General features: G+C 42.3%; 1 protein-coding gene across 10 annotated transcripts in view; it reads left to right on the forward strand.

The window, feature by feature from the left end:
• The window catches only part of sema5ba (sema domain, seven thrombospondin repeats (type 1 and type 1-like), transmembrane domain (TM) and short cytoplasmic domain, (semaphorin) 5Ba), a 221,888-nt gene that overhangs the window by 162,628 nt on the left and 46,426 nt on the right, over nucleotides 1-12,834 (forward strand). For all 10 annotated transcript variants that reach the window (XM_081600568.1, XM_081600572.1, XM_081600576.1 and 7 more), the window contains 3 exons: nucleotides 6,366-6,501; nucleotides 10,125-10,332; nucleotides 10,417-10,624. In XM_081600568.1, the coding sequence (XP_081456694.1) occupies nucleotides 6,366-6,501; nucleotides 10,125-10,332; nucleotides 10,417-10,624 (552 nt within the window). The remainder of the gene's footprint in view (nucleotides 1-6,365; nucleotides 6,502-10,124; nucleotides 10,333-10,416; nucleotides 10,625-12,834) is intronic.

Below are 12,834 nucleotides of genomic sequence, written 5' to 3' on the forward strand. Positions count from 1 at the left end.
AAAGATGTGTAAGCAGCAGCTTTTAATTCCCCTCTTTTAGTGGCAGGACATGCCACTGGAGGCTTCAGTTTGTTTCTACATGCTGTATTAAATCTGGCCTGGAAAATCTTCAACCATCCCTCACAGTTTCCAGTAGCTTCTCTTGCCCTTAATGTTGGTGTTAGCAGCCGTGTTGACGAAACAAACAAGTTTTGGCTTGGAGCGCAGACACTTACCCAAATCGAATGAAAATAAAATCAATCCTAATGCTATAATGTGCCTGTTCGTAATGGACGAGGAGCTGTAAATCAGAAACAGAACGGTGCATCCTGTCTTTTCAAAGTGTGAAAATGACTCTTTGCGATCGGCTCAGCATAAACAAAAGCCCCCAGATGTAAAAGGATAAATTAGATCTATGGTTGATTTTACAGAATATTTCTTCTCAATATGCTGGTTTCAAATTGAAGCTGAAGTTAACAGCGGGCCTTTACTTCAACAGCAGGCCTGACTGGAGTAGCTGAGTAGTTTAAATCATAATAAGAATAAACAGATAAAATGCTCATTATTTGAAGCCAAGTTTTGACCAACAACTACATCTCTGCCTCGACTTTCACTTTGATTTTATTTTCCTGATCGTGAAAGCGATCAGATCTGTATTCTGTTGTGTTGCCGTATTGTTTAGAGTTGATGCTGCTGACTCAGTCTGGCTATGTATCGACCTGTATTGTTTTGTAGTGTAAAAATATGTATGGCTAATCCCGGCAGCCTCTGTTCAGTTTCTGGTCCCTGCAGCCTCGTGGCTCTGCTGAGTGGGCCTTTTTTCTGTCTTTTCTGCTGTAATGGTGGGATTTCACTGAGGTTGAGATATTGGCCTTAATGTGGATTTTAGCTGCTGCCTTTTCCCCATAAAATATAAAATACAGTAGCGAGGAAACGTAGATGAACCGTATCAGCACTGATGTAATAATCAAAAAATTCAAGTCAAATCAGAAGAATTAAAATGCATGAAGACAAAAAAGCACAAGGCTTATAACATAGAGTAGAGTAATGAAACTGTTCTGCAGCACATGCCATGATAAAGTACAGTCAACATATAAAAATCAACATATAACAATTAAAAGTTAGACTTTGTCTCAAGAGACGCACCAAATGCAGAACAAGGAGCTCTGCTCCTCTTTGACCTGTGTGTGCCTGATGCTGAACCCAACAGAAATAAGAAATAAACGAGAATATCAAGAAACATAAAGAGAAAAAGTGAATGGACAGTGGTTACCTATGGAGTGGGGATCTGATTAAAAGATGCAAAACAGGTGAGACTAATTGTTGCATGTTAAACGCCTGAAGGAGAACAGTGAGCTATACAGATCCATTTAGCAAATTAGAACTCATTTCAAGAACTTTATAACTAATTTACACCTAATATGTGTATTAATTGCATACATTTGGATGTTTGAATAATTGTAATGATTTTTTTTCCGCCGTTACGGATTTGTCCAAAATGATCGAGCTTAAGTTACTTCTCAAAGACAAATGAGTAAACATTTTATTCTGTAGATGTGCAAAACCGATAGAAAAATACCTCCAATAAACTCGCAGTTGTAGTTGCATGAAATGTCATGTCAAATAGTGATGCTCGTCACATCTTCAGGTTTTTACCTGAATTAAAAAATCATTTTCCTTTTACTGCCCTCTTCTGTGCTTCTGTGCTGCGTTGTCTTTTTTGTCTGCTTCATAAAATATGTCAAAATTTAAGACTTCACCTTGAATAATCTAAACCAAACAAACAAACAAAAAGATCATTATTTCTACTTTTTCAAGGGCTTTATGTGGGATTGAGACAATCCGTGGCGATGCAAAGCGGCGTCTTGTTTTAGTTTGAAAAGCCTCTCTGGTGAGCGGATCATTACAGGTTTTTGCCGAGGCTTCGTTACTCGTGTAACTCTCTTTATCTCCTAACGCTCCGAGATTCATCTACTGTGAAATCACCCGTCACTGCCGAGTCGAATAGTTGGAATAGGTCTGTGGGTTTCTTAGAATTAATAAATGTTGTAAAAAAAAATGTTTGAATACAACTTCATATTTAATTTCCTGGAACAGCTGGCTCTTCAAACAGAAGTAAACAGTGAATGTATCGGGGGACTATTTTCATTAGTGAATAAATTCTCATCAGGTCCTCTAATTACTGCTCCTGGCAGCAGGGCCGCGAGAGCAGGGATGGAGTCAAAGTAAACTTTGCTGTGTGTGCAGACGTGTGTGTGCGCGTGCATGCGTGTGTGCGTGTGTGTGTGCGCGTGCGTGCGTGCGTGCGTGCGTGCGTGCTTGCGTGCGTGCGTGCGTGTGTGTGTGTGTGTTGATTGTGATAAAGGGTTTGTTTGGCTCGGTGGAGTCCTGTGGCTCAGATGAATAATATAGTTCAGATACTCTTGCAGTGCTTCTTAATTAGGTCAGTTCACTGTTGGTTCGGGTCTATCAAGTGTTTGGCTAATAGTAGGAAAAAATATGAAACATCAACAGCCTCGCCCTGTGAAGAAAGTCAAAGTACTCCAGCATAAACAGGCCTCGGGATTAGCTTTCAAAAGATTTCAACAACTGAGAGAAGATGGCATATAATGCTCATCATAATTTCTATTTCAGCTAATCCTAAACCCATCCGTCCAGATGTTTTATTGTTGTTTGTGTACCAATACACACTTCATATACACATTGATACACTTAAGGATACACCTCCCATTGTTAACTGGTTTTAAATATCACACACTCGTTGGTGACAGTGACGATGTGTGTTGTGGAGAATTGTTCTTTCTCTATTTAAGCTCCAGAAGAGTCAGTGAGATTAATTCAATTTATTAAGACTAAAATACAACACCCTTGTCCCTTAGTGGGGTCAGGAGGGTTGCTGGTGCCTATCTCCACCCTGGACTGTATCTCTGCCTCGACTTCTGTCTGTCGCAGGGCAACACAGAGACAGACAGGACAAACAACCACGCACACTCACACCTAGGGAAAATTTAGAGAAACCAATTAACCTGACAGTCATGTTTTTGGACTGTGGGAGGAACCTGGAGAAAACCCAGCATGCACAGGGAGAACATGCAAACTCCATGCAGAAAGACCAGGGCCGGGAATCGAACCCAGAACCTTCTTGCTGCAAGGCAACAGCTCTACTAACTGCGCCACTGTGCAGCTCTTAAAATACAAATTGTTAGCATCTATCTAAGCTACGCCCTAAAAAGGGCGTTCCCTAGCTTGCCATTTCCTTTAGCCTTAGCTTCTTTTATCGGACCACAGTCTCTTCATTCAGGCTGATGTGAGTCTTGCTTCATACTAGACATCAACACTTTGTTTTCCTGCAGGTTCCCGTTCAGCTCAGGCTTCATCCATGACTGGTTTCTGGGTTATTCTTGAATGGTTCTTGAATGGTCTTTTAATGTGTGATATGGATCAGGGTGAGATATCAGTCACTCATGTTTTATGTAAATGATGTGGTCGGTTCTACTGCCATCCAGAGGTCGACCTGTTTCTTATTGTTTGCATTGTTTATTTGGTGACATCTATGTTTATTTGCGCCTTACTGTATTATTAATAATATTGTTTACGCTGATGCGTGTCGTCGTATGTTTACTCGTGTGAGGAGAGGACGAATTGAAGCTGGTTTTAGCATCAAGCTTTAAAAAAAAAAAATCTTTCATCTCAGCTAGAAATTTGCAATCGAGATGCAGCAGCGCTCCATGGAGATGCAGCAGCGCTCCATGGAGATGCAGCAGCGCTCCATGGAGATGCAGCAGCGCTCCATGGAGATGCAGCAGCGCTTCATGGAGATGCAGCAGCGCTCCATGGAGATGCAGCAGCGCTCCATGGAGATGCAGCAGCGCTTCATGGAGATGCAGCAGTGCTTCATGGAGATGCAGCAGCGCTCCATGGAGATGCAGCAGCGCTTCATGGAGATGCAGCAGCGCTCCATGGAGATGCAGCAGCGCTTCATGGAGATGCAGCAGTGCTTCATGGAGATGCAGCAGTGCTTCATGGAGATGCAGCAGCGCTTCTTTTGCCTGTAAAGAAAAGAAGAAGAATACGTTCGCAGTCCGTGGATCTTGAAACGTAGTCGGAAAACAAAGCATCTCCATAAACCCGGCAGTTATTTTTCCGTACCGGTTCTCTGTGTGTCGCTTAAGAAAAAACAAAAATGATAAAATACCGGGCTACAAACTTCTCCCGTCTTCTGTTGGTTACATCAAAGAATGAAAACATCCGAGGGGAAACCACGGGAGGTCGGAATATTAATATTGGTTCACAGCAAAAGAGACGGGGATGAGCTCTGTAAATCAAAACAGGGAAATCGAGAGGGGTGTAAGAGGACATGCAGCAGCTCAGTTGGACCGACAGGAAGCAGAAGAAGCAGAAAAAGAAGAAGTAGTAGCATCTTCCCACATGATGACAGCGGTCCCTGCAGCGCTGGGCCCCGGAGAGCTGCAGAGTACAGCGACAGCAACCAACGCAGCAGATGTCAAACAGCTTTTCCATCACTTTCCCGGGCTTTTAAGCCGACTCCAGCCATATGAGTTTCATCCATTAGTGCAATTGACTGTATTTCCTTCAGCGCACCCTTTGCTCTGCTCTCCTGACATTCTGCACGGCAGCCCGCTGTCAGAGAAGGCCTCCTAAATAGTCTGGACAGTGTCAGACTCTGGGAGGCAGGAATGGAAGAAGCCGCAGCTACAGTTCAACCCACGAGCCTGGAGTTTCGCTTCCTGTTATGTCAAACTGTCTCTTTGAGTTTGTGAATGTGCAAAGCTGTAGTAGCCGTCCCCTTCCCAACCCCCAGGGCGGCACCGTCTTATTTTCCCGATGTTTCCCTTCGGATTGGATATGCTTGTTGTCAGTTTGACACAGAGATTCACTCAACTTTAAACCGCTCTCTCTGTCTCTCGCGCTTGTCTCGATCAGAGGCATCGGACCAGAGTGTGGAAGAAACTCATTTTTTCATTAAAAGTCTGGAGGTTGTGTTGTTCCGTAGCCTGGGAGTCGGCGAATGAGCCACCTGTTTGACTTCCCTCTGTGTTGAGCCGGAGCTCATTTAGAGCTCCACAGCACTTTCCTACCCACCGCTAGTAACGCAGCGCCTTACCTGCTTCACAGACCTGAAGAGGATCTCACCTTTCAAAGCAAAGAAGAACAAAACAAATCAGCGTTGACTCAAAATCATCTCGAAAAGCCAGTGTATAAAGGTTGTAACCAAGTATTAAAGACATTTTGCGTCTGTACGTTGCACTTTTTATTCCCGGTGTTGGACGTACAGCTGAGCTCACGTCTAATTTTTAAGGGATTTTCTACTTTTCTTAAAGCTGATTTTCATTGGTTGTTGAAGAAGAATGGCTATTGTTGTTGATATTTAGCTTAGAAGTCATAAAGTAGGAAATTTTTTAACTTTAACCTCCTAAATGATTGGCAAAATACACACTTGTGTGAAGATATATGTGATCACATCTGCGTCACTGCATGCTCTAAAGGTGCGACTATAACTCAGGCATTATAGTCACACTTTTAGAGTTTCTAAACTTGATATTTATATCTTTTCCCTTTTTTCAAAAGACTTTGACATTCGAAAAGGTCATCTCATCTTTTGTCTTTATTTATTTATTTTTTAGATATTTGCCTCTCTTATGCCAAAACTCACGCCAGCTAACATGCTAGCTAACATAACATCGTTCTCTTCATGAGCTGGACCTTTTTTTATTTTCTCTGCTTCTGTCTCAATCTTTCATCATAACATTAATAAGTAGTGATTTATCAGTCTCATTAGAAGCCAGTCCATGGCAGCAGTCAGACATCTGTGTGTGTGTGTGTGTGTGTGTGTGTGTGTGTGTGTGTGTGTGTGTGTGTGTGTGTGTGTGTGTGTGTGTGTGTGTGTGTGTGTGTGCGTGTGTGCGCGCGCGCGTGCGTGTGTGTGTGTGGAGAATCTGTCAACAGTTGTGGGCGGTTAAGAAACTCATTAGCTTACAGCTTGTGACGGCTAAGAGAGAAGCTAAACACTGGTAGTTTAGCTGTAGCAAAGTCCTATACCTATAAAAAAAAACTGTGTTGTTTGCTCATCATCTGTACAATTTCCTCCAATATCCTCAGCTTAATAATATAGCATAGATTAGCCTGCAGCAAAGCAAGCCAGACACATATCGGCTGTTTAGTGTGGCCATAAAAGATACGGCCTCCATTAGGAGGATGGAAGACGCCGCAGAATGGCTTTCTTACATAGCTGCATTATGCTGATTTCTGATATGCCTTCAAAAACACCCAGCATACGAGCTGCTCTGAATATCGTTTTTGAAATGCATTACTTTTTTGTTTTTGTGTTTTTCTTTTCTTCCTTTCTGTCCCTCTCGCTGCAACAGCAACAGCATCGCAGCCTCCGCAGTGTGTGCCTTCAACCTGAGCGCCATCACCCAAACCTTCAACGGGCCTTTCCGCTCCCAGGAGAATCCCCGCTCCACCTGGCTCCCCACGCCCAACCCCATCCACAACTTCCAGGTTGGTTTCCACACGCAGTCTCTTCAGGGAGCTTGGCGATAGACACACAGAGTTGTCATTTCAGTTTCAGCTGGGCGTAAGCTGCGGCCAGAGAAAAACATCTAAAAGTAGGTCGCAAACAGGTTTTAGAGCCTTATGTAACTTGCAAAAAGAATAGCTTAAAATGTTGATCTTTTTTTTCATGCTAAGCTGTTAGACACAATCTCTTGTTCGATTTTAACGTTTCTTCTTTGCAAGTTAGATGAGATTCTGACAGATTGGATAAAAACCAGCGGTAAACTCTATCTAATCTTATTGGATTTATGTCTTGGGTTTGACTGAGCCACTCCAACACATGAACATACCTTGATGCAAGTTGTCCTATTGCAGCTCTGATGTGTTTTTAGGGTCGTCGTCCTTCTGGTAGGTAAATATCCATCGCGACTCCAAGACTTTTGACGCCTCCAATATGTTTTCTTCCACAGTTGCTCTGTATCTCCCAAACATGAAAAGATTTCATGTTTCTATTGTAGAAAAACCTTTCCATACCAAAACACCAGCACCAGCACCACCACCACGTCTCCACAGCTGTGCCTCCAGCCCATCTGATACGTTGCTCTCGAATGTTATAAAAACAATCTGATTCTCAGAACAGCTGGATTTACACAGAGATTGAATTGCACACAGGTGAACTAATTCCATCTGTTTTTGTTGTATTTAATTTTATTTATGGGTGTCAGTGTAAAGGGGATGGTGCATGTAAGCATGCTTCGCTTTTCAGATGTTTTGTTTGTCAAAACTTTTCAAAACCTGCATCGTTTTCCTTTCATTTCACAATGACGCACAAATCAGTTGTTGGTCTCTCTCATACGGTCACAATAAAACAGAATGGCCCACAAACGGATTATTATGTCAGGAATAATGTATAAGGAAGTCTGATAGAGTTTCAAACTATTTATTTAACAGGGGACTTGAATCACAAAGAAACATTAAAAATAACAAGATCGTCGTCACAATGTTTCTAGATGTGCTTGTGGGGCTGCTAACTGTTTTCCAGGGCTGCGTGTTTTATATGTTTTCCTGCTTAAACATGCATGACTGAGATGAACGGGTCATTAGCAGGCTCCTGCAGACCTGGAGGAGATAATCACAATGATTGAATCAGATGACTTGGTGTGGGGACACATCTAAAATATGCAGGACAGCAGCCTGTGAGGATCGGCATCTGTGGGTCACACTCAGACAGTCCCACACGTCACAATTTCGCTAAATTAGTTTGATGTCAGGGTAATGGTTTAATCTGGCATCTCAAATTGGTATGGATAAAGCAGGTCCGTTGATGCTTCTGTAATGGGGCTGCAGCGACAGCCGACACCTGAACTACGACCCCCGAACTCCAGAGGGGTTGAAAAATGGGGCTTCGTGGATGCAGAGCCTGCTCCAAAGACTGGAAAAGTTCATGCCGTCCAACGATTGTAATGGGCAAATACAGAGGCAACACAAGCATTTGTAATGTGGAGGAGAGGGGAGCAGGAGTGGCTAACACTCGGCTCGTCAGTCGCATGCGGCTTTTCTCTCTGCTTAACCCGTCTGTCATGGTTCTCATTTTAAGTGTAGCTTGCGGACTATTTCATTTTGAAAATGTATTCATTTTGAGAAACGTCAACTTCCTTCCAGCAAAGACACTTTACACTTGTCTGCAGTTCAATCATCTGTCACTACAACTGAGCTACCAGCACCGTTCTGTCAAGCCAGACGTTGTGAGACGTCAGTCGGACTCGGTTCGCTTGTTTGTTGTTGATGCTTGAAGCATGCAGTGCGGTGAGTTGTAGGTAACCAGGACAACCAGGAGAGTTTGACTTGTAGTAGTTTTTTCCTGCGAATCGATTGGAGTGGATTCATTTGTGAACCAATAGAAACGGTGCTGGGGAAGCAATATTTCATACTAAATGTGTGGGGGATCCAAAGGAATATTGTTCAAATGTGTAGGGAGGGAAACGTCATTTATAATAATTGCAACGTCCATGGGCAGAGATCACAACTCCAACTTCTCTGTGAATGACTTTTTATAAACATCCGACCAGATGGAGACTCAAAGAGGAGCAGCAAAAGCAAATGAGGTAGATTAGCAGGGCTTGCCAACAATTCATGGGGTCATCCGGGATATGTTGCTGCGGAAAATTGTTTCTGCTGCCGGGAAACGGAGCTGCTAGCTGAGACGGTCATACATGAGTCAGAGGTTCAAAGGTCATCAGATCCATCTTAAGACAGTCATTTTAAGACTTAAAAGTCTTAAAACATTTACACTTTAAGACTTTTAAGTCGTTGAGGTTATGTGGATTAATGCGTTATGACGATGTTTAATTTCTCTTTGGGACAAACCCAAACTGGTTCCCAACACATTAGATATGACATCAGTTTTTTAAAGGTATTTTTTTTCTTCTTTTTTTTTTAGGATTTTAAGGTGATCCTATATTGTGACCACCTGTGTTTTCCCATCTGGATGAAGAATTAAATCTGCTTTAATGACTACTTATTTTTTTCTAATAATTGTATTGTAGTTTTCTTTGCTTATTATTGTTATTGCATTTGTATTATTTGTTTGTTTTTAGTGAGACAAATGTTCCTTTTGCTCAGGGACAGTGGATGGAAATGACCTATTTGACTAATTCTGGTGCATTTATTGCAATATTTATTAATGTACATTGTCCCTGTTATACATATTAATGCATTTAAAATTTCAAAGTATTTTTTGTTTGAACTGAATTAGATTGAGAGTTCCCCTTTTGAGCTATAACAGAGGACATAGGAACTGCATCAACAATATATTTCTAAGGTTCCTCTCATGACAGAGTCGTTAATTATTTATTTTCGTAGCAGGGGAAATGTCACAGCATGTGCTGTAGAACAGCTACTTTACATTATTACTAATACGAAGCCTAAATGATTATGGGCTTGACTTTTGAAGCAGTCTTTAGCATCAGCTCTTAACACAGCCGGTGGGTCTGGCATTTGTAAAATAGTGTTCTTACTTTAAATCAGGGGTTTCTAAAGGGCTGCCAACATTTCCAAATCGACAATGTTCCTTTCCTGGCAGAGACAGAGACTCGAAAGGATTAATGCTTTTCTCCACTCACAGTTCCTGTTATCTGTTGTCTCTTGCAGCCTGAATGAATTTCAGATATCTCTCCACAGGTATTGTTTCCTTTAAAATAGTTTCAAATACAGTATAAACCATGTGATAGTTGATAGACGACTGATCTTAAAGGTTCAAGTTTTTCAGTTTCTGACTGGCTGGTCAATAGTCAAAAAAAATAAAAAATAAGGGCTGAAATCATTTTTGGTGCATCTCTGGTCTGCAATGTTTATTTCACATAGTATCTTTAAAAAATCTGAAAATTTTTCTCATCCACAAAGCAATTTTTGCTACAAACCCTTTTTTTCATCATATGTGTCTTTAAACTTACTGAGGGTAAAAGTGAAAGAAAAAAACGTGTTTATGATGAAGTTCCAGCAGCTGCATGGTTTCCTCGAAAATCAACCATCGAGAACATGGCTTCGTACTTTTGTAATTTAAATAAATCTTGTTTTCCCGTTTGCTTTACAGTTCTTTATGCATCTGATTTGTGTTTTCCCCTCTGCAGTGTGGCACCATAAACGACAAAGGTCCCAACGAGGGTTTGACGGAGCGCAGCCTTCAGGACGCGCAGCGGCTCTACCTGATGAACGACGTGGTGCAGCCAGAGTCCGTGGATCCTCTCGTCATGCAGGACGACGTCCGCTTCTCAAACCTGGTCGTGGACATCGTCCAGGGCATGGACACCCTTTTCCACGTCATGTACATCAGCACAGGTTTGGTTTGTCTCCAATCGGATTATGTGTTGGCCTAAAAGAAAACCCTGACTTTTCTTTTTGTTTTCTGTTGTTTTTGTCCAGAATATGGCACCATCCTGAAGGCTCTGGCCACGCCCAACAAAAACCTGCAGGGTTGCTACCTGGAGGAGATGGAGCTCCATCCAGCCGGTGTCCGAGAGCCGATCCTGAGCCTTCAGATCCTGCACAGCGACAGGTCGCTCTTTGTTGGCCTCAAAGACAGAGTCCTGAAGATTCCCCTTGAGAGGTGTTCCTCCTACAGAACTGAGACGTGAGTAGAGCATTAAGTCTAAAATGTTCGGGACGTTGCAGAGTTACTGGAGGCCTTCGTCCGGCCCTGTCACGTACATTAAAGACCTTGGAGCATTAAGCTCTTTAGCCTCAACCGTTATCAGTTGTATCTCCAAATATGAGCTTTAGAAATCATGTTAATACTTATATAAAGTCGCAGGTACTGTTTTCTGAAGAAAATGATTATGTTCTTGCATGGATCAATGCATTTTGCTCCTGGGAATAATCTCAAGTATTGAAAGCTAATTGAAACCACCGCACACGCACGCGCACACACAAAGTGGATGAAGCAGCAGATCACTGTGTTAGCACATTTTCTCTATTATTGTCGGTGAAGATTTTGTTTATGCTTCGATGTTTGCTAACATAGTCTTCTATAGTTTAGTTAACATTTTGTTTGTGTTTTTTCTCCATGAATCTTTACTTTCCTGGTTCGTTTCTGGTTTTAGTTGTGCAGATTAGCCTCTCTGGTTATTGAGCCTTTTGTCTAAAACAAATAAAACCTGTTGAGAAATAGTCTGACCTGGATGGTTCAGCTGTTGTTATGGACCAGACTTTTGCTTACTAAATGTGATCTCACCCTTATCTATATTTTGTCACATTGTTGTTTCCCAGGCGCCAGATAACCTGTCAGTTTTTGCAAAAGCTGTAGAATCTAAGCGGGACTCCGTCTTGTTTTCATTGGGAAGTTTTGCTTTATGCTCCAGGTTTTCCCTGTGTTGGTTTGGACTCTGTTGTGAGTTGTGGTTGATGTTTTCTTCTAATACATGTTCTTGACTTGCCAGGTCACTTTCACTCGATTACATATTTAGTCTCTTCTGTGATTATCTATGCTCAGTTTAGTAATAGTTTTCATTATGTTTACGAGTGCTATGGCGGTTCATGCTTCGTTCCACATTCAGTTAATCAAGCGGCTCCTTTATGCCAGTAACCATCCTCCCTCTGTGTGTGTTCCTTCCCGGTTTGTTCAGTCCTTGTCAGATCTTTTTGTCATACAGTGTCTTCTTCCCAGCTGCTGTTCTTTGCTTCGTTGTCTCAGCTCTCGTTAAAGTGCATCACCTCCACCGTGACCCTGACCTCCACGCTTCTAGATTTGGGTTTTCCACCTCAAAACATGGTGGGATTAGAATAATTACCAAAGACATTTGGTGTAATAATTTAATTATTTGTGAGATTTCAACATTTTAATGATTATCACTGCAATTTGTCAACAATACTTAATCAGCAAGGAGGTTGTGCTTTGGTTATCTCTGGGGACTCCAGTTTCCTCTCACAGCCAGAAGTTATGAGTCAGGTTAAGCCGTCTGTCTGTAAAACACTTTGGTGTGAATGTGCGTGTGATTGTTTGCACCTCTCCACCACAGCGAGAGACGGGCCTCAACAACCCCAACCCGCTCAGCCCTGCACAGACAAGCTGTCAGTGCCGTGGGTGAATTAGCAGAACTCCTCTTCATTAATAAGCCTGTACCTGATAGCAGCCTCCACATCCTGTCTTACCGCTCGCAGTACTGGACGTCTTTAGCAAATAAAATCCCGGATCTGACTTTTAGAACTAGCATTCAGGCGCACTGAGGCTCGAAGAAACGTTTCCATCTCACGCAGCGGCCAGGTGTACGGCGTTCATGTTTTTAATGCTTATTTTATACATTTGGGCAGTTGATTTATTTCTACCTGCTCGGCCTACAGCTGAAGGCAATTATCTGTCCGCAACAGGGATTAATGTCCGGAAGACATCGCCGATAATCATTAAAGTCCTTATGGTACCAGACAAATGATGAGGGCGGTATCTCCTTCGGCTCATTAGAGGAAATAAATTAGAAATAAATTTGTTGTGCTTTTGCTGTAACGAAGTCCAGAAAAGTACAAAGAAAAGACTTTTTTTCTTTTTTTTCCCTGTTTGCCGGTGAACTAGAGTACTCAGTGAATCTTCAGCTCTGCTGTCATTTATATGAAAATCCCTGTGCTATGGATGAACAGAGGAGGTGAAAGGCTCACTGGCTGTTCCTCCCACTGTCTTTGTCTCATCAGCTCTCTTGATCATGATCTGCAGCTGGCCTCTCAGCTTCGATTTAGCATACAAATAGATGCTAGATGCTAAATCCGCTCGGTGTGTATGTTTGCGTGCGCGTGTTCACGAGAGAAAGTCTGCCGGATTTGTATTCGGGTTGGTCCTGGATGCATGCTGCAGGT

This window comes from Poecilia reticulata, chromosome 2 (assembly GCF_904066995.2).
Source record: "Poecilia reticulata chromosome 2, P_reticulata-male-v2, whole genome shotgun sequence".
In the NCBI taxonomy this organism is placed as follows: domain Eukaryota; kingdom Metazoa; phylum Chordata; class Actinopteri; order Cyprinodontiformes; family Poeciliidae; genus Poecilia; species Poecilia reticulata.